The 20,513-nt window shown below is 44.3% G+C and overlaps 6 protein-coding genes across 6 annotated transcripts; 2 read left to right on the plus strand and 4 right to left on the minus strand.

The window, feature by feature from the left end:
- Positions 1–410: 410 nt before the first annotated feature.
- On the minus strand, positions 411–1,742 carry T069G_10399 (heterokaryon incompatibility protein (HET) domain-containing protein; the record flags this gene model as incomplete). The annotated part of the gene is made up of 2 exons (XM_056177609.1): positions 411–1,159; positions 1,208–1,742. The coding sequence occupies 2 exons, from the start codon at positions 1,740–1,742 to the stop codon at positions 411–413; spliced, it is 1,284 nt and encodes a 427-aa protein (XP_056023899.1).
- Positions 1,743–3,613: 1,871 nt separating this feature from the next.
- T069G_10400 (protein kinase domain-containing protein) lies at positions 3,614–4,645 on the minus strand (the record flags this gene model as incomplete). Its single annotated transcript, XM_056177610.1, has 2 exons — positions 3,614–4,042; positions 4,088–4,645. 2 exons carry the CDS (start codon positions 4,643–4,645, stop codon positions 3,614–3,616), a joined length of 987 nt encoding a protein of 328 aa, XP_056023900.1.
- Positions 4,646–10,174: 5,529 nt separating this feature from the next.
- Positions 10,175–10,708, plus strand: T069G_10401 (uncharacterized protein; the record flags this gene model as incomplete). Its single annotated transcript, XM_056177611.1, has 1 exon — positions 10,175–10,708. The coding sequence occupies one exon, from the start codon at positions 10,175–10,177 to the stop codon at positions 10,706–10,708; it is 534 nt and encodes a 177-aa protein (XP_056023901.1).
- A 758-nt stretch (positions 10,709–11,466) lies between these two features.
- T069G_10402 (acetyltransferase (GNAT) family domain-containing protein) lies at positions 11,467–12,060 on the plus strand (the record flags this gene model as incomplete). Its single annotated transcript, XM_056177612.1, has 2 exons — positions 11,467–11,593; positions 11,816–12,060. 2 exons carry the CDS (start codon positions 11,467–11,469, stop codon positions 12,058–12,060), a joined length of 372 nt encoding a protein of 123 aa, XP_056023902.1.
- Positions 12,061–12,545: 485 nt separating this feature from the next.
- On the minus strand, positions 12,546–13,979 carry T069G_10403 (phophatidylserine decarboxylase domain-containing protein; the record flags this gene model as incomplete). Its single annotated transcript, XM_056177613.1, has 1 exon — positions 12,546–13,979. The coding sequence occupies one exon, from the start codon at positions 13,977–13,979 to the stop codon at positions 12,546–12,548; it is 1,434 nt and encodes a 477-aa protein (XP_056023903.1).
- A 4,376-nt stretch (positions 13,980–18,355) lies between these two features.
- On the minus strand, positions 18,356–19,887 carry T069G_10404 (uncharacterized protein; the record flags this gene model as incomplete). The annotated part of the gene is made up of 3 exons (XM_056177614.1): positions 18,356–18,717; positions 18,781–19,183; positions 19,255–19,887. 3 exons carry the CDS (start codon positions 19,885–19,887, stop codon positions 18,356–18,358), a joined length of 1,398 nt encoding a protein of 465 aa, XP_056023904.1.
- Between the last annotated feature and the right edge of the window lie 626 nt (positions 19,888–20,513).

Genomic DNA, 20,513 nt, shown 5'->3' on the forward strand with positions numbered 1-20,513 from the left:
TTTGTTTACCGATATGCAATAGTGTATTATGTTTATTTGATTTTATATTTAATATAGAATATTATGAATAAAAGTTCTTGTTCATAAAGTCACGACTGATGATCCATGAGACTGCTGATTTGTCACAATGCAAATGGAAATGACAAGAAAAGATCACATATGTACAAGGAACGGACATTTAATGTAATCAGTTGGCAACTAACGTTAATGGATAACAAGAATTGGAATACTTTAATAGTATAGGTAGCTGTAAATATCTTCTTGAATATCCCCCCTGCTGGGCATCAGGCGTCCTATTGAGCAGGTAGTTTTCTAGGCTTTTTAACTGCACATTTTTACGGTAAAAGTTGCTTTAAACATTCCATAATACGGCTCTCACTATATCCAATATAATAAGGAAAAATTCGAAATTAAAATAAATAAACGTCTGTCTCCCAGTCATTAAGATAGCCTCCCTCCTCCTCCTCCTCCGACCAAGGAATGTAAACCCTAAAATGACCTAGTCGCACGAACGCACCAGGCCCGTCTTCCTCCGATATTCTCAATATTAGACCCTTGTAAGGGACTGTATTGTCTGGTGCGGTTCTCATCCCTTGTCCAAAGTCTCCATAACATATGAGGAGAGTCACTGCCGATGGTTCCGGAGATTTCATCTTACAATCCATATGGCAGTAGATTTTCTGTCCTTTCCAGATTGGACCGTCGATGGTCCGATAAAAATCATTATATGATGTCGAAATTTCTGGCTGAATGGGTTCTTGCGGTTCTAGTTTCATCGAAATCAAAGGAGCTCTCAACGCAAGCTTTCGCTTAGAACGGTCTCTAAAGTCTATGATTTCATCAAGAGATGTAGGCTGTCCCGGATTGGCATATCGAATGAGATCTTTGATCCTCGAAGAAGATTTTCCTAAAAAGTAGTTGCGGTCGTAACCGAACTTGACAGCTGAAGCCCAAGACCAGCTAGGAAAATCCTTTCGAATGAAGCCATCTTCTTCATGTCCGATCTTCGTACATTCCCAAAGAAGAGCTCTTGAATAAAATCCCTTGAAGATTCCACCAAAGTATTCCACATTGTGTTGTAATGAGAGACGACGGGCAACTCCATGGATGGCAGCGAGACGGTCTGTTGGTTTTGTCAACTGCATGTCCGAGTATTGAACTATTATGCCAAGCCAGGCAATTCCTAAAGCTTCTTCTTTAGGCAAACTCAAGACCTCTCGTATGAAATTATCGGTTCTTGCACCAATATAATTCTCATTATGCTGCTGGCGCAGATTCCGAAGAGGCTGATTCTCTTGGAACAGGCCACTGTCACACTCCCACAACAGACCGATCCCACTCCAGTGTAATCTTCGAGTTGATAAAATTCTTTCTTGTAGAGCCCAAGCGCGTTCCATCAATGGCATATGTCTGATTTTGATATCATTTAGTCCTTTAGATGGTATGATGGAAAAAAAGTTTTCCTCATGCTGGATGCACTCCTCTTTTCTCCATGGGTATCGAGCAGAGTGCCTCTCTCGAAGAAATCCGTCTGAGCTATCTGATGTGCAAAGAGCTGAGATGCAGAATAGAGCATTAGAATAGTAGCTGCCCATTTGGGCTGCTTCAGTATTCCAGTCGCCAAGAAAGTTGTCGTTGTCTGGTTGGATGATGCATAGTGCATCAACCCAGAGATATCGGACCTCCGTGGCCCTTGTAACTGTAATAGCGTCGCGAATTGTTTTTGGCAAGTCGCATACCATAATTTGTTGCTTTCGTTGATGTAAGTTGTTGCGTGTTGTTTTCGCTGCTTCATTTCCCAGTCCCCAGCAATAGCTCAGAATGAGATAGGTGGGTTTTATTTCACTTGACAACTCCTTGGTATCGACAAGTCTGACCGTGCTGTTGTCATTAGATTGAACGTCTATCAATCGAGTTGGTGCAACATTGAATTTTTCTTTGAGGTTCTTTGTCCGTTGGCATTTCTCATGATTCTGGCTGCAGCTGTCTATCCATCTGAGACTTGTTTGCATGAGCGTCCTAACTTCATCGATATTTTCACTCGCCAGCCCTAAAAATTAGGTATGCAGTGAGTATTCGAACTATCATCACGCGGGCAAGATTTTCGTACGCGAAATCGGGGGTAATTCATGATGAGGCTTCCTTGTGTCAAGGAAGTGAATTTCAAACTCCGACCAAAAGGTATCAAGTGTAGCCGTGTGTTCTAATCGCATTGAAAATCCAAATTCCGAGGAGCCATACATGAATGCACGTAGATAAGACTCCTTTATAATGAGCATAACGTAATCTGCTAGTCCATCTCTGTCTACCCAGCTCATGTGCATCCAAATAATTTGACAACTGCGACAGCCCCCATCTGCTGAAGCTTGGAGGTCTGTTACAGATTTATAGTGGTCGATATGAGTGCTGCCATCTTTGGTTGGAGAGAAATAGCGACATTCGTTTAAGAGTGTGCGACACTTTTCACACAAGCGCTCTCCGATAATGTTTGAAGACTGCATTGTTAAAATGGGACCTGGGCGACCTAAGGAGTATAAAAAGTCGACTGATAAATGTACCAGGGAGGAAAAGGGCCAAAATTAGATATAGAGGTGTTCGCGTTTCTTTACCAAGACTGGTTACTGCAGCTGGACCTTGTTCTAGGCTTTCCGTCACAGTTCTGATGGCAACTGGGGTAGTGGCCACTTTCTGGAGAAGTGATGAGCTTTCAAAAGATAACAGATATCAACAAATCCGTAATGTATTAGTTCAGTTTATGTAGGGAGCTTGGTGTTACAAAAAGTGCGGGCAAGGCCAAGAGCCAAGAATTGGGTTCGCCGTATTAGGCAGCAAGGCTGACAGAGACAATAGACGACAACTAACTAAAAAACTGAAAGCCCCATATTGTCAGATGGCATGCTGGGAATGGACCTTGAATATTATGGGGGCATACTTGGCGGAGCTCATCAACTTGCTCGTTTACCTCTCTGGCTGTCTGCCACACTAATGACGAGTTGCGTATGTACCTACTTTGATCCAGCCACAAAGTCGTTCTTCTGTGACGAGTATTAACATAGGGAGCCATCGGGAGATAGCCAAATCCTGTATCTGTTATATATTTGTTTTAAAGATTTTTTTTTCTTTCTTGGCTGGATGAATGGAGGATGAATGGGATTTGACTCTGTGCATGCATAGGCTCTATTAAAAAGAATACGGTCGGCGAATGATTCTCTTGCGTGAGCACATTCGCAGCAAACCAAATCTCATTTAATGAGAATATAGTTAGCAGCGTAGTCCTGGTAATTGTCATGTACTATGGTTGTTGACTGGAAGGCTGGCTTCTATTCTGGAGCATTTTAGGTAGGACAGACGCCAATGTCAGGACGTACGACATACACTACTAGACTGTCACCACTACGTACAGGTATTCATTTTGAAGTGGCAAAGTAGCTGGCTCACGACAGCCCGCCAAGCTATGCGGCTAACCTTTGGATATATAATTTGCTGGTTTTATATCCGGCCAGTAACAACGCACCAGAACCAGTGCTGGGTGCTACCATCAGCCGACGCTGAAAATGCTCATTTATTGCTCTTTGTAATAGAGTCAAGTGTGATGTTACAACCGGCCACGGCCTTATTTTGCAGGAAACAAAAGCGTTCTCAACCTAGTCATCCCAGTAAAATCCCCCATCACCGTCCCTGCTACGTCCTTGTCGACCCACCCTTCAGTGTAGCCGCCGCCAAAGTCAATTAACCAGGCATCTTCGTTCTTATCAATCAAAACATTTGCTGCTTTGACGTCTCCCCAAACTATACTGTTCTCGTGCAGCGCCGATAAGGCAGTCTCGAGCTGCCCCATCCACCGTTCCCTAACTGCAGGCGTAAGGTCATCGGGTTCTTCAGGGTGGCCTCGTGCCGATAATGGTCGGCTACCGCAATGGACGTAGGTTAATAACAGCCCCAGAATGAAGTCACAATCATCCATCACAATGCCGTATAGGCAATAGACGTTCAATCGAGAGTCCAGACCAGCCTCATGAATCTTTTTATAGGGTTTAAGCTCCTGGGTGATCTGTATACTGCCATAACAACGTTTGAAGAAGCACACAGTCTGGCCGTTGTCAATCAAAACCTTCTTTGGTACCTTGAAGAGCGCGTCTTTGGGTGCTTTATGGCTGATGATGATGTTGGCTGGATCGTACAAAGTTGTCCAGGTCTCTAAGTCATCGAGAAAGTCGTTATCAAAGCGAACAAAGGATGGCCAATAGGGCGACTCCTCGGTTGGCACAAGGCGTGGCTGTAGCTTCTCATCGATTATATCAAGTATAAAGATGAAGAAATCGGGATAGAGATATTCTTTCAAGGTGACTGTAATTGTTTCAACTGGCGGATCAGGCGCGAGGTTGGTAAAGAAGGGCTCGAATCGAGCCATCACCCAATCATAGACGTCGCTGTCGTATATTTCACCTAACACCTCCTGACCGGAATTCAAAACTTCCAGGTACGACTTGTACTTGTTCGTCATGTTGGGAGAGTTGACGAAATTGGATGGTGAAAGCTTAATATAAAAAACCTTGCCATTGCGCCGAACTGTGAAGCGAGCATCATTGTCATCTTCTCGTATTCTAGTGACAGCGTTTCCAATCTCGTATCGTGGGGCAGCCATTACAACGATCCTGAATAACAATGAAGTGTCCCCGGCACAGTCATTCAGGATCTGTTTTCTTGAGCCCGATCTCGCAGCCTCTGGGAGGCAACCAAGAATTACTGGCTTAGCTGGCAGCAGCTCCGCATGCGCTCTGGGATAGTGGCGCGATAGGAACAAAAATCGGCTGAAGTGTTCTCGATTAACGATACTATTCTTTAGGGTTTGATCTACTAGACTTTGAGGAATAAATCTGCGCCTCTAGAGAGTGCAGCATAGAGGAGATAAGGTCTACATGACGCCAAACTGACGTCAAGTTCAGCGCCCAACAGTTGATGGAGGTGGTTTTGCGCGTTGGTTGGGGTGCCGTGACTAACAGCCTTGTACGGAATAGATGAGCCTGGACCAAGTGATAATGCACGTATAGATGGATATGGCTGCGTTTCTGTCACATTTAAGCTGAATGCAACTAGCTGGCTTACATCTTTAGTCTACTAAGCCATCTATTTGTTCCCTATATAAGCCATGCCGTTTCCCATCGATATCTTGCTGGATTCATGATGACTCTCAGTTTCCGCACCATGTATCAGAACTCCAGAATATGCTTACGCAAGCGTCGAAGCCAGCGCCTCATTGAGGCGGAGGCATCTAAGAAAAGACTTCGGGACTCAACTGAGCCCATCCATGCGCCAATATTATCTTTTCCAACAGAAATCCTCCTATTGGTCATAAGTCACCTACCGTCGCCATGGCAACTTTCGTTAGGTTTGACTTGCAGATTCTTCTCAAAGTCAACTCGCAGAAACACTCTACCACGCCTTGAAGGAAAAGATCTGATTGAGTTTCTTTCAACCTTACAAAGAGACATCCCCAATATGTATTTCTGCTATTGTTGCAACAAGCTGCGCACACTCGATCCTAATCTTGATTACAAAAACCAAGCTCATACAGAGACTGCTGGAGCTTTCAGGAATTCACGATGGGTGCCCCATCCCACCAATATCTTTCACATTGAACTTCCGCCATATTTTCCTTTCTTTTTCTTCGATACCAAAATATCATTCATGGAAGCAAACTTGGTCATGAGTCGACACTTTCATGGCTTCTCTCATGGTACATCTCTCCGGGGCCTCGAACGATGTAGTGTTCTCGAGGATGTTATCGAATTAGGCAAATGCATTAGGTTCCGCCATAGGCCGAAAATAAGGAAGTATATCTCGGAGGATTTCATGGATCCAGAAACCAAATTTCTTGAAGAAACTCTCGAAGCGCTGCCAAGGAGGGAAAACGCCTGGAGATTTTTATTTCGATCCAGCCCGAAGATCATCGATGATGAGCTCTTCATTGCCAGATTTTATACGTTGACTGGGCCTCCAGTGTCTCAAGAGCAACTTAAAAAGTTGATGGAGAGTACTTCGATACCAATCTGCAGTCATCTCACCTGCTCAGCGTTCCCGTATTGCTGCTATCTCATGAGAAGCTTACCAAAGCGCTATTTGCGCTGCTGTCCATTCATTCAGTCGACAAGTCCTTACCGTGATGACGATGGGAAAAGAATCAAATTTGATCCGGAGCGCGACTCTTGCTTATTATGCAGCACAGATTACAATATCTCAGTTGATCTGGAAACGAACAACGAAACGACCATCAAAATTAGTATTTATCATCGCCTTGGATCATGCCGGTCTCCGAGCGATAAACTTTGGAATTATTTTGTTAACCCCCACCCAGAAGTTAGTCGTCGGAACTTAATACGGGATGTTGATCTCAATGACCCGTATCACTTTGATTCCAATGGCCTGTTTGACTTTGAGGACATCCCCTCGGCCCAAGAAATAAGATCTCGCCATCTGGAGGTTGATCCTGGGGTAGCCCGGCGAAAGTGGCACAGGGAGGCACCGGACGAATAACTATAAGTTTACCTGGCGCATCTTAAGTTACACAAATGGCAATGTGAATCGATGGGTTTGAATATAATGAAAACTCTATTCCGCCCAGAATTTCTCTTCTATAATCTGGAGGTCAAGGTGGCCCCAAGTTCAGTAAAGATTGTCGTGTTATGTTCAAACAAACATTGAAGCTTCCATAGAGGTATACTTGAGGAAGCCACGCTCTGCAGGCTGCTATATGACACGACGCAAAAACAACAGAAGACATTTCATTTTCTTTTAATAATTTTATCTCTACTTACATGTATATGTAAATTCGAATAATAGGCTCTTTGCCGTCTTCCTTTCTCCAAAAAGGTATACATCCATACGTCGACACCACTCAAAGTTTAATATGCGATGTAGCTCTTTGTTTCTACATAACATGAACTGTATGGGTTCTTTCCCGTCTCCTAGTATGCCATCCTGTTACTATGGTGATAAGATAGGCCAAAAAAAGGTTATAAATAACTTCTATTTTCTTTTCTAGATGCTTTAGAGGGCAACATTCTTCCTTCCCAATAAATTTCATCTCAGAAAGAATATAAGTAGGCCCTGGCCGCGTGCCCGTCATGATTCGCCAACTCACCATTGTCCACAAAGTTGCTACCCTCCGCACAGTCGTCGAAGCCCACGGGTAGAAGCGACAAATATATCTAAAATGGATATCCAGTTGACACTAAATCCTTCCACTGTTAATCGGGAATGTCCATTTTTACTGTCCTTACCGGTCGAACTTCTTCTCCCAATAGCATCTTACCTACCAATTCCAACACAAATATCTCTCGCTTTGACTTGCAAATGCTTGATGAAAGCGTTATTTCCTGAAAATATCCTACCATGGCTCAGCAAAGAGGACCGTATCACATTTCTTTCAACTTTGCAGAAAGATGTACCTGGCACATACTTCTGCTTCTGTTGCCATCGGTTACGCCGACTGATACCAGATGTGGATTGGAATGGTCATGATCACAAATGGAACATTGGATACTTCAAATACCCAACGTGGAATATCAGTTCAGGTAATAACTGGCATGTACCGGCTCCATACTATTTTTCATCGTTCAAAGGCTATTTCTCTGTTGATTTTATGGATGCCTACCTAGTTATGAACCAACATTTTCTGGGTTCCTCCCATGGCCTGCCGCTTCACATTCTTGAACGGTATGCGTCGTTCCAAGACCATATCGAGTTGCATAATTGCCAACACAGTTCACCGTTCCAAGGCATAACCAAGAAGGAGTCACAAAGTCCTCCAGGATCCGACTATCGCCTCTATGAGCGGAAGGACGATGAACCTGATCGAAAAGAGACCGCCTGGAGGCTTTCGTTTCAGATGATTCCAAAGATTATCCATGGCAAACTGTATTTGGGTCGATTCTACACGATAGTTGGTCCTCTGATGCCTTGGAACTGTATGGCGAGGCTCATCAGTAGCTGTTCGCCAGAGATTTGCAACCATTGGAGATGCTTGGCAGATGCGAGACTAGTATGCCCTGCTCAACATGGCCCCATGGCACACGCGAACTCGGACAGCTATATATCCATTGTTCCAAGGTTATACAATATGGAAGGGGATTTCGAACCGCCCAAAAATTATCCGGAGGGCGGCTCATGCCTATTTTGCGATACGGACTACGAGATTTCACTCCACCAGAATAAAGAAAACAAGGAATGGCGATTCAGGCTTAGCACATATCACTGCCTTGGATCATGTCGGTCTCCAAAAGACAGATTTTGGAAATCTCTCGTGGGAAACTTGGGTAGAAGACATGATCATAGTCAGAGCAAGGCACAGTGTTCTTGTGGCAATATCAAGCGAGAATGGCATGAGGGGAGCTAAAGATGGGTCAGAGCGAGGCACGGCTTTCTTGTGGGAATGTCAAGCGATAATGGCGTGAAGGGAGCTAAAGATAGCGAGCGCTGTATGTTAATGAATAATATACTCTGATATTTCTCTCATGAGTTGACGAACAAGTCTTGATAGGATGATTTGATCAGCCTAGTGATTCTTATATTCCTCAGACAAACTAGGTTTCTTGCCTTTTGTTCGGTGTCAATAGAACTAGTTCAACAGTAAATTTCCAGCTATCAACGCAATGTGCTACTGCTAGGGTCTGGAAATGAATTCACATTGAGTCAGTTCTAGAGGCTGTCGACATTCTCCCAGACATACCTTATATTTTCTGGGGAATTCCAATATATTCCATACCACGTGTAAGAATAATGTTTTTTTTTATAATCCACCTGGCGTATATGTACCTTTATATCATCACTCTGTTCGTATTAGCATCTATACACATAATAATATACACCGCCTCTATCCTCCTAAAAGTCAATGAGTCATGTGGGGCATACGCCGCATATAGGCAATTATATTATTGAGTTCGATATAGAATACATGTTCCTCAAGATGGCTAATGAATTCATAATGTATAGTTCAGAGCAGGGCTGCGACCTGGCATTTATTTCAAGATCCAGAATCAATCCGTAGCTCGAACTGATCGGCCACAATCCACCAACTCGAATCTTGAAGATTGGAGCTGCAAAGTATCATCGATAAAAGCCCAAGATCAAATTTTGAGTTTCACATAATACGAATTTTTTCTCAAAGTAAGATAAGCAGCATTGCGTGAATATGTGGCTCCTTTTGCTACAAAAGACTTATAAAGGAACGACAGTAGCCATGATTCTTCAGTTTTGTGAGCAACGATCTTTCTTCTTCGAAAACCAACCTCTACTAAGAACAATGACACACAAACACTATCCAATTAAACGGCAGAGCTCGAGGCTACAAATTATAAACGCTCTGAAAAGGGAACTACAGTTAGCGAATGCCTCTGTCGATGCAGCACAAGGAATATCGCTCGATGCAGCACAAGGAGCATCGGTCGACACAGCACAAGGAATATCGGTCGACACAGAACAAATATCGGTCGACGCAGCACAAGGAACATTGCCATCTGCTTTCTTGGATCTTCCGGTCGAGATTATCCGCCTGATAAACAATCACCTAGAAGCGCAATGGAAAATAGCTTTGGCCTTGACCTGCAAGCATTTAAAGACGGTTCTGTTCCCTAAAGGCAATCTGCCTTGCCTCACAAAGGGAGAACTGGCTGAGTTCTTGTCCACATTGTCAAAAGATGTACCTGGTGCTTATTTCTGCTGGTGTTGCAATCAACTCCGACCATTAAACTCCGAAGCCGATTGGGATGGGCAGAACCACAGATCGACCGTTCAAGCCTTCGAAAATTCCATGTGGACAAATGGAATTCATAGGAAGGGCAATCTCTACTTGTCGCCGCCCTATTTCCTCTTCGCGGAAACTCCTACCATTTGTTTCATGACTGCATATCTGGTAATGAATCGTCATTTCTATGGGGCCTCTCACGGTATATCGCTTCAAAGCTTACAGTCCTCTGCGAGTTACGAGGAAAAGTTGGCATTGAGTAAGTGTCAGTGTCGCTATTCGTATGCCTCAAGCCCCTCTTGCAAATCTACGAGCGGAATCTTCCAGCCGACTTTGACCATAAGCCCAAGAAAGAAAGATCTTTGGAGGTTTTCTAGTCAATCTACCGCCAAAATCGTGCATGGGAGTCTTTATATCGGCCGAATTTTTACAATGGTTGGACCGCTGGTGCGCTGGGAACAAATTGCAAGGCTGATTGAGAGCGTACGGCCTGGAATATGCCAACACTTGGAATGTGCAGCGTCGCTACCGCGATTCTGTCGCCATGACCGCCAGGCCTCAAAAAAGTCCATGGATCGACGTCTTTATATCGCTTCACTGACGGGTAGATGGGGAGATGTTTTGGAAGCCTTCAAATCTAAAAACTTCAACCCAGAAAAAGGATCATGCTTATTGTGCGCAACCGACTACGACATCTCGCTCGAGCAAGACAGAACCGAAAAGGAGTGGCGCTATACCCTTCATACATATCACGGCCTTGGGCCGTGTCGGACTCCAAACGACCAACTCTGGGCTTACTTCACCAGCGATTTCCAGGAAGCGCCCGGTTTCTTTGGAAACGCATCTGATAGAGACCACGAGCTAGAAGAACTGCAATCTCGCCACTTAAACCTAGACCCTGGAGGAGCGCGTCGAGCATGGTACGAGGCAATGGAGTCACAGAACGAAGTTGATTTGCTCTTTTGAAATTGGAGGTAAACGGGAGATTACACAAATTTGTTCTTTTAAAAAGGAAAAAAAAAAAAGAAAAAAAAAAAAAATTATAAAAATTATAAAAAAAAAAATAGCTAGTATGCTAGCGACTGAACGAGGTTCAAGTGTCAGAATGGGATGCGATGAGAATAGAGGGATACGATGAGAATAGAGGGATACGATGGGGATAGATGGATGTAATGGGAATAGGAGCCTTTGTTGGGTGATGCTTCCAATAGAGGGTCATCACCCAGGTACGTTTGTGCTGCTTTCACTACTTTTTGTGACTATCAATACCTGTACTTTGTATCTGTTACTATCACAATATTTTTCTAGTCTGTTGCTATGGCTACATTATCAATCGCCACCTATTTACATTTAACTTTTTAGCCCCCTTTTGCCAGATGACGTAGGCCTAAGCTGAGCTTACCTTTGCTCTGCTAAGAGATGCGAGATTCAATTACCCAGTTAGGTTAACGCCACTGGACTCGTGAGTTTGCTCTGATACAGTATTGCCTAATTTCTTCGAAGCGGGTGGCTTGTCTGACTTAGTCCTCCCGAGATTTACTTTTATACTACGGCATTCTTTAAGAATATATTCCAGAGCGCGATGTATTCATTGATAGCCGTTAGATGTAATAAATCTGGTTTGAGGCTAGTTTAATTGGTATTCCGGAGATTCTACCCCCATATACGATTATCACTACGTTTTACTACTCCGTACATCACTGATTAAAATGACCCAAGGCATCATGTCTTCTCTACCGCGCCCTGTGACGACACTGTTCGTGTCTGAGAAGCTTGTTTACCGCAGCGTGCAAATTGAAGACAAGGACACCTTCTATGCAATCATTAGCGAGCCTGGGTGCATGGAGCTTGGTCATCCCTTAATCCCTCGACCGCCAATCTAGAGGTCAATGGACGAGTTTTTAGAAGTGTACCAGAAGAAGGCTTTGATCTTTGTCTTCATCTGCTTGAAAGAGACATCGGAGAGTGGACATCCCACAGCCGGAAAGCCAATTGAATCTTTGAACATGACCCCGCCGTCACTCGAGTCTAAAGAAGATCATTGATCTACCAGCTTTGCAATCTGGCTCTTAGAAGAATACCGCGGCAAGGGCTACGGTGCTGAAGCTACAAAGTGGGCTGTCGACTGGGCTTTCAATTATACGGGAGTGCATCGCATTGAGCTATGGTCGTTCAGCTACAATGAGACAGCAATAAGGCTTTGGGAAAAGATTGGGTTCAAGTTGGAAGGCCGGAAGCGTGAAAGTGTGTGGTTTCAGCGCAAGTGGTTTGATACTGTCCTTTACTCTATCCTTGAGCACGAATGGGAGGGGAAATGAAGACAATTGTGCCACCAAGAGCTACCAGCCCGTTTTGGACTGCCATGTCACTGGTCCCATGCAGCATGTCTTATATAATGAACTTAGAATGCCATCGCTATTCACCTAAATGAGAGTCCTGCTTGTGTTGAAGATGCTAAGGGAATGCCCACCGGTGAATTGTTCTTTACATAAGTTGTATGCGTCTATTCACATTGTTAGACATGCACAGAGACTGAATTACCGAGATAAGTTGAGCGACTGCCAATTTTTTTTTTTTTCACGCGGATCACCATCAGAGATCACCACCAGCAGATAGTTAGAAGTTGGTTAACAAATGATTGATATTCATAATTTTGCTAAGGAGTGACGAAAAGCACATCAACAAATTTAAATGAACGTCCATGGTAATCCACTTTCCTGCACGACCCTCGAGAGTTCCATCACAGCAGTGAAAATTGTTTACTAAAGACAGACATAGCCTGTCGAAATGTACCGGCGGGTGGTCAGTTCCTAAACTGTTCCTCAATATCGTCATTGTAAACTCGAGCCAGCGGACTGCGAATGGGAATGTTTCTCTGTCCCTCTCGCGGAGTAGCTTCGGGGATGAAAGTAACCTTGGTTCCCTTTGGAATTAGGAGACAGTAGGTTGAGCCTCCATGATGGAACATTCCAAGTTCCTCTCCCTTCTTAACTTCTCTTCCCCCCTCAGGCACGTCGATGAATTTCTCATTAATCTCACAAGAAGACACGTCAGCCATTCCAACGTAGAGAAGAGCGATGATGCCAATCTTTGGGTTTCGAATGTAATAGACGGCTCGAGTGGCGAAATGGGTAATATAGCCCTGAGCAAGGTCTGGAGAAGCCGGATCAGGCCCGTCAGGATTGGAAAACCCAGTGACAGTGGGGGCTGCAAAGTAGGTGCCTGGGATAACCTCAGTGTAGAGAACTTTGCCGCTGATTGGCGAATCCCAGCGATGGTAAGAGGTAGCACTCAAGAAGGCCTGATAAACTGTGCCACCGACGAACAGGGATGCATAATCTTCGTTCTTATTTAACATGTCCATGACGGAGTATGGCTGTCCTTTCAGCCAAAACTTGTCATAGTCTTTTGCATTGGGTTGAAGTGAGAACGGCTTAGATTCGCATGAGTTTATGATCCAATCATCATTGTCTTTGAAGTGAATGGGGCGGAGCTCTTTATCTGGGTACTGCTTGAACGTTCGGATGAAGAAGTCGTCCCATGATTGAAAACCCCAGTAGTCTTGCTTTGGGTCACACTCAAATAGTTCCTCGAATTTGAGATGTTCGCCTTCGAGATTGGTATCATCTTCGATTACCTTCCGCGATTCAGGGCTCAACCAAGCCTCATCCATTGGAATATCGTCACCCTCTTTGGGTAGCAAAACTTTTGCGGAATCAGGTGTCTGTAAGAAGTTTGTCTTCCAAGTGTTGAGTATGACTTCGAACTTCTTATTGATGTCGGGCTTCAGAAAAAACGCGTATCCGCTAGGGGTAGCCATCGGCCAGTCCAAAACGGCGTTGAATGGAAATCCAACCAGACCGACGTCGTATTCCAACTTTCTCCAAATAGGAGCCCTCGACGTCATAACCTTGTCAAAGCAAATGTACAAATCATCGAGAGACTTGATTTGTTTGTTTCCAACAGGGTCATCGATGTAGGGGGGCTTGTTAGGGACTTCATCTAGCATGGCTTGAGCCAGCATTCGAAGCTCGGCAGAGCTCTCGACATATTTCTTTAAATCATCCACTTCCGGACTGAGCTTCCATGGGCCCTTGAACCTTTTCTTGTCTCTTTCGATCTCCTCGAGCAGACCGCGAAGCCAATCTATAAGAAGATTGTCGTCCTCAGGTAGCCAGTGCCCAATCCTACGGAATGGTGGTTGGCGGACTGGGAGTGGAAACTGAGTTGCTGCCATTGTGAATCTTGTCACCGATAAGATAGAAGAGAATTTGATCTCAGGATTATAGTTTATATAAAGTGGCTACTGTTGCTGGTGATGATAATGAGAGGGAAGAGTTTTTGAGAAGAAGGAGGCTCGACTGACATCTAAGTATATATACGTCTGTACTTGCCGACTTGGTTATCTCTAGGCATAAAGTAATAGATGCTGATTCCCTCTCTTCATCTAGGAGACGTAATGACTTCGTAATGATCAATTATCGTATCTGGATGGACGGGCATCGCCCCGCACTTTGATGTGGTGTGTAACAGTAATAGTCCGCATGGACACAGGGTCCATTATTGCTCTTACGTGGTACGGCTACCGAAGCCTGATGAGACTGGTTGAGATCCGAAGGCATGACATACTGTACTATACACATCTTCTAGCTTAGGTTGTCTATGAGAACATGGAGCTGCAGTGGCTGGCTGAAACTGAAACATTCTTCGTGCACAAAAATGTGTTATGAGTGCTGATCATCAGATGGAAAAGGTCATATAATGGGTACTTGGCATACTTGCCCTGTATTTGGATAACCAAGGACAAAGTCTTATACCAGGTAGAACTACTCTTTGCCCGCTGAGTGGTCGATATATGCTATCTTAACGAAATATTAACATACATTGTGCAACATCAATGAATAATATATATTCAGACCCTTGAACAGCTGAGTAATTGTAAGGTGATCTAAAACTAGTTCATACATAATAGACTGCAGCTGCCCAAGTGTTGGCAAATGATATCGTGCATATAAGAAGTCCATAGTATAATGAATTATTGCATGAAGTGGCGAATATGTATACAGCTGCTGGCCAATTTCAGATGGCTTCCCCGCTCGAGTGAAGCAGTGCAACCAATAATAGATCCGATGTGCGGCAACACATCAGATACATCTTGCCAAGAGGATCGTCTGCCAGATCGGTCAAATCAAGGAACAGAATCACCAGCTAAAATAGGTAAGAGATCTTTATTTTCTATTCTTTTTTTCACACAGTATATCGCTCTAGTGACTATTCCTCGAAAGTATACACGTATGGTATAACATGGTGGTGCTTTGTTATGATGTGCATGGAGGCGTGGATACATATGCAGGTTTCACGGCCCAAAAAGCCCGGATGGAAAATAGGAAAATTAAAGTGCGGGGACTTGCGCATGCAGCTGCTTGGACAAGACAATTGATTTACTTGACCATTGCCACATAATTTATTAGGTAGTCACACCGCTCCTAAGAGGGGCATGCAGGTGAATTCACATATATTCATCTATTCCGCTCCACTAGGTTCGACCTCGTTGGCGGGCATGTTCGGGCGGCGTCTAAGTTTAAGTCTCCTTGCGGAACGAAATGCAGACTCACGTAATTTTGTTTGAGAGAAAGGCTCCGATTATATGGCTTGTACTACCATACGACAAATGAGAGGCCGATGTTGTGGCTCGGTAAGAAAAAGGAAACATTTGGTTGTACGTAGTCACGTACGAGTGGCGTATGCACGTCATATCAGAGGTCCAGAACGCGTATACGCAGTCTCAGATTGTCAGTGTATACATACAATGAGAGCAATTCCGCAGGTCGAGACCCCGATACGAGGACAATATTGAAACATACATATGTAGGACAAAGAGGCAGGCGAATGAACTTCAAACACGACGTAAATGCTCCAGCAGTGGCTGCGTGGCGATAAAGCAGATGTGTGCATTTAATATTGAGACTCAACAACAGCGAATCGTACGAGACACGTGGAAACGAATCAAGGCGCACCACGTCTAAGTTACGTCGAGTGTGCGAAGGGAGGAGTGATATGCCTATCTTCTGGAGAGTCCATCAGTAAGTATGTCGAAATCCGCCCAGGAGTAGACGGTTGACACGGCGTAGAGTCGTGGTTACGGCCTGGAAATTTGCCTTCTATTCTGTATGTTTCGAAAGATATGAATATATGCGATGATATTCGGAATAACTAAAGTATTATAGCCAAGTATATATTATCTTCAACCTAGTTGAAACTAGGTGAAGGATAATTAAAAAGGCATCGCATACACATGCCATGAGCGCTCAAGATGAAGTGCAAGTGGCTGGATTATCATCACCAAGGATGAGAAGATCCTCGGAAACGATGTGAGAAAGGGCCTGGAGCTCGGGATAAATGCTCGAAATACAAGGAGACCAAACAGCTGGGATGGAAGAGTCGAAGTACGCTTTGATGTGTATGACGAAAAGGCTTCCAATTTCGACATTGTCCGTCTCCGTGCGGCTCCTATCATCACGTTTTCCCTTTTAACTTTGGAATTGGGTTTGCCTCCCCCCAGACAAAGAGTATTGCCATGTAGAAATTGTAGCTTTAAACACGCTGTGGCTTTATACCCTGGTGTTTTGCGTAAATCAGCCTAGACATCATCTATGATGATGGCTGGCACTTACATCACGAGGGAGGTGGTGAAGTTCACTGTGGTACAGACACGATTCAGATTCCAGTTCATGGGCTGTGGGAGTCTGCTTCGTTTCCGGAATACAAAGACTCTGAATCCAAACCAAACAGGTCCGAACTCTTAACAATCGGGCCTGATAGCAGTAGTTAGTAAACAAATTAACTAGAAAGCAATGATCGTGGCAGCATACATAATTATACCGTATTGGCTAGAGTTTCGACGATTAGATGGACCTGAGCCATAGAAATGCCTATGATATACCCTCGGTAGTCTATACCTAGGTATAGTTTGTGGTGGGTTGAAAACATCCGTATGCTAGAGCGCAAACAAAGCACTTAGGCTCATTAGGATATGTTTAGTTAGCAATTGGCATTGCTGAAGACTTCTCCTCTACCAGTATGATTTACCTCTATGCACTCCGTGAAATCGGTCTGTCAACGTTGCCATTCTAGTGCTGCTCTGAAGATTCAAGTCGTCAACATCCTACGGCGCAGATATTTTTAATTTCTCACATCATCATCCGACAAACAGCTTCGCCTGCTAACCTTCAGACATTCAAACTTATACGAGGTTGGGCACTACACAAGCGGCGATGCACTTTGGTTACATTTATAAATCCTTCAGCTCTTGATGCATCCTAAAAGTTCCGCAACATCCGTTTTTACCGGAATGTTTGTGAGAATATTCAACAAAAGACGTCATTTGGATGTTCCTACATGCAAGTCAGCTGAGTAGCTTATATACATAAACTTACGATAATTTGGAGGTTAAAAGTGTCGACTGAGGGGATGCTTCTTACCCCTCATCACCACCGAGGAGCCGACGGAGAAGGATCACGGTTATGCGGCAATAGAGGAAGTTTATGCGCTGGCAGTGCTGAAAGGAATATATTCCTTCAAATCCATTTTATAAAAATAATTCTTGAGATGACGTTTTTATAATATTCTTATAGAGGATTGAGCCAGGAAACCCTTTTGGGAATACCTGCGAGTTGATCGATGTTCCGAATGTGTCGATATTTTTGAAGATCCCGGATAATGTGGTGTTACATCTGCACATTCAGTCGAATCCATATTCATGCGAAGCCGAGAATACTCATACAAGATGAAATCAATGTGAAATTCTACTCTTTGCTGGATACAAAATGAATATAAATGTCAACGGTCGTTCTCCTCGGACCCCAAACAATCACAGCTCAAGCCAGATTAACAACGACAACAGGATACGCAATTCCTCTTAACCACGACTTATATCCAATCTCATTGTTTAATCCAAGATGCAGTTTTCAACTCTTCTTTTGGCTATTCCTGCTGCTTTTGTAGCTGCAAGCCCAATCACAGAGCGCCAAGTGGCTTCTGGCTGCTATGCCTTGTTAGTCTTCAATTACTCTTCTATATGATTAATTTTTTAGCTAACTTTGAGTCAATTAGTGAGGACCCTGGCTGTGGTATTAATTACGCCGTTTGTCAATGTGCCAATGGTTCGTACTGCGCTTCAATGATATAGCAGGAGGAGTGCTAACAATAAACAGGGTGGTTTTATCAGTTTAACCAAGACAATGCCAATAACGGAAACTACTGCAACCCTCCTTGGGGAATCCTTGCAACTAGCGAATCTGGACTTCCAGGGTACAGTTGTTAGGAGAAACAAATGGGATAAGCTTCTATTTGGGGAAATCATGCTAGGAAGCTTGAACTTTATTATGTAGCTTCTTTCTATAAATAAAAAATTGGGCCTATATACTCGATGATCCCTATGACGTGGTTTGGATGCGCATCAGCTCTAACGGTAGGTCAAAATACCTGTAGTGCTATAAGAGACACTACATATTTCTACTGCTTCATCCTTTCTAAGCTACCTGAATAATTAAATACCGTTCCAACCAAAATTCTAATCTGCAATACGCCCATGCCAGAATACTTTTAAAGACATTAATCTATCTGCACATTTCCAATCACGGACCAGTTTGAGCCATCATATTGAACCTCTCTTATGTTCCCATCTACCAAATAATAGCAACGAGCCATGCCGTAGTCCGACAACAAAGATGCCACGGCCCAGAGAGTTGGTGTGAGGCAAGATATGCCCGTGCCTTTGTCGGGACTACCAAGAGAGGCAGGCATCGATGAGGTTCGCCACCCAGTGCCATCATCTTCCCAAGTCATCTGGAGAGCACCTGTACTATCTTGCCAGAGGATATAGGTATTCATAGTGCCGTCAGCTGTATCAGGGTCTCGAGGAACGGTGAACGCTCCCATGGCCGCGTTGGCTGGGATAGTAATGGATGGGGCAGCTGCAGAGGCCACTGCATGAGAAATTTGAGAATTCCAAGACTAGAGGGGGGCTATAAACTCACCAACATCTAGCTTGTCAGTCGAGTTATCTCTTTCCTCGACAAGTAGCTTCTGATTGTCCTGTTGAAAGATAATCTTCTCACCTCCGAATCTTCCAGCCGTTACAGAATAAGGCACTTCTGCAAAGGCCGACCTATTCTGGCATTTGAGGCCTACTTCACTCTGTGCCCATGTCAGATTGGCATAGTAAGCCTCCTGTATCTGGTCACTGTTGTCTTGAAAGATGACGCTGGGCCAGTATGTTGCAATCTTTGTATCACCTGCTGCTTTCCAACCCTTAGAGGACATGATTCCGCTCCCGTTAAAAGTTCGTGCTGAAGGCGAAGGCGAGTCCTGCTCTCTGAAATAGAACTCTTGCATCTCGTTTGCTTCGTTGAGATAAAATATTTCGACTTGCGTAAAATTCTACGTAATTGAGCTCGGCTCACGTTAGCGACAATAGATAAACCATGGAGATGAACAAAAACAAGACTCACATTGCTGCTTGTCATCGGAGTGAAGAAAAAGAATGGTATATTGAAGCATGATGCTGCAATTGGGGTGCCTAGTTTGGCATTTGTGCCCGTCAAATTGGCCAGTGTTGACCATTTACCATCTCCAGAGTGGTACTGCATAAGACGCAAATCTCCATCGTGTCCCTGGTAGATCAAGCGGATGGTGAAGCTTGATGACCCTGTCCACCAACCCGTGACACCAATGCCTGATGTTGCATAGACGGCATTGGGCGGCGGATCTGAAGAACGCGGAGGCTTGCCAGAAGCGTCTGGAGCAGTTGCAACTCCTGGTGTTTCTGTAGGAGCCTTGTGAATGTGTCGTGATCCAAGAACGCCACCCAATACGGCTCCCACGATCACAAGCAGCAGAGCAATGCCGGCTAGGACGAGCCACAACTTCTTTCTCCGCGGTTTTCGTTCGGTTTCTTTAATAAAGCCTTCGGTTTTGATTCCATCAATGCCAGCCTGTGCATTATTTACCACCTCCAAACCATCATAACCCCGAAAAGCTTCCAATCCCTGCGCGATTTGGGCTTTGGTTGAGACTTCTAGCCCCCCAACATCAGGTGGCCGTACCTCTAATCCGGTATCATCACGGTCGATAATCGTCCTCATGACAATCCAGTCCGGAAGATTTCCCGGAGATGGCAGACAAGGAAGAGGAGTGTGTCGAAATTGGGGACAAACAACGCATCGTGAGATTTCTGGTGAAGTTTTAAGGAGCTCACAGAAATAAAATTGTTCACGATGCGACAGCGAGGCTAATTGGGCTAAAACTTGGTATTCCTACAAGCCATTTGTAACAGCCTGATCGTGACAAAAGCTATCGGCTATGCGGCAGGACCCTGGCGCTTGACCGTGAAAGATCCTGTAGGATTGCTGCGAGAGCCAATGACGAGGCTGTGGTAGAGAGAGGTGTGGCTCGATACCCAATAGCGCTTCGCAGTTATTAACATGCGCTCTATAAATGGCCATTGATAGCGCAAGTTATACGAAGCAGAGCCTCATGGTGACATATAAAGCTATATATGTACCCTGTCTCCTTCGGAATGGGCGGGAATGGCGGCTCCAAGGGAGGCGCAGAAACTCGAGACCCGTGACAGGATTCATGTTGCAATCCAACTGCTCTACAAGCGAAGCAAATAATCCAAGTGATAGACCGGATAACTATTAATAATTCAAGACTATCTCATGAAATATAGACAATAGAAAGACTAAATCCATGCTTCATAAAAGTACAT

The sequence above is a fragment of the Trichoderma breve genome (genome assembly GCF_028502605.1).
Source record: "Trichoderma breve strain T069 chromosome 7 map unlocalized scaffold00007, whole genome shotgun sequence".
Lineage (NCBI taxonomy): Eukaryota > Fungi > Ascomycota > Sordariomycetes > Hypocreales > Hypocreaceae > Trichoderma > Trichoderma breve.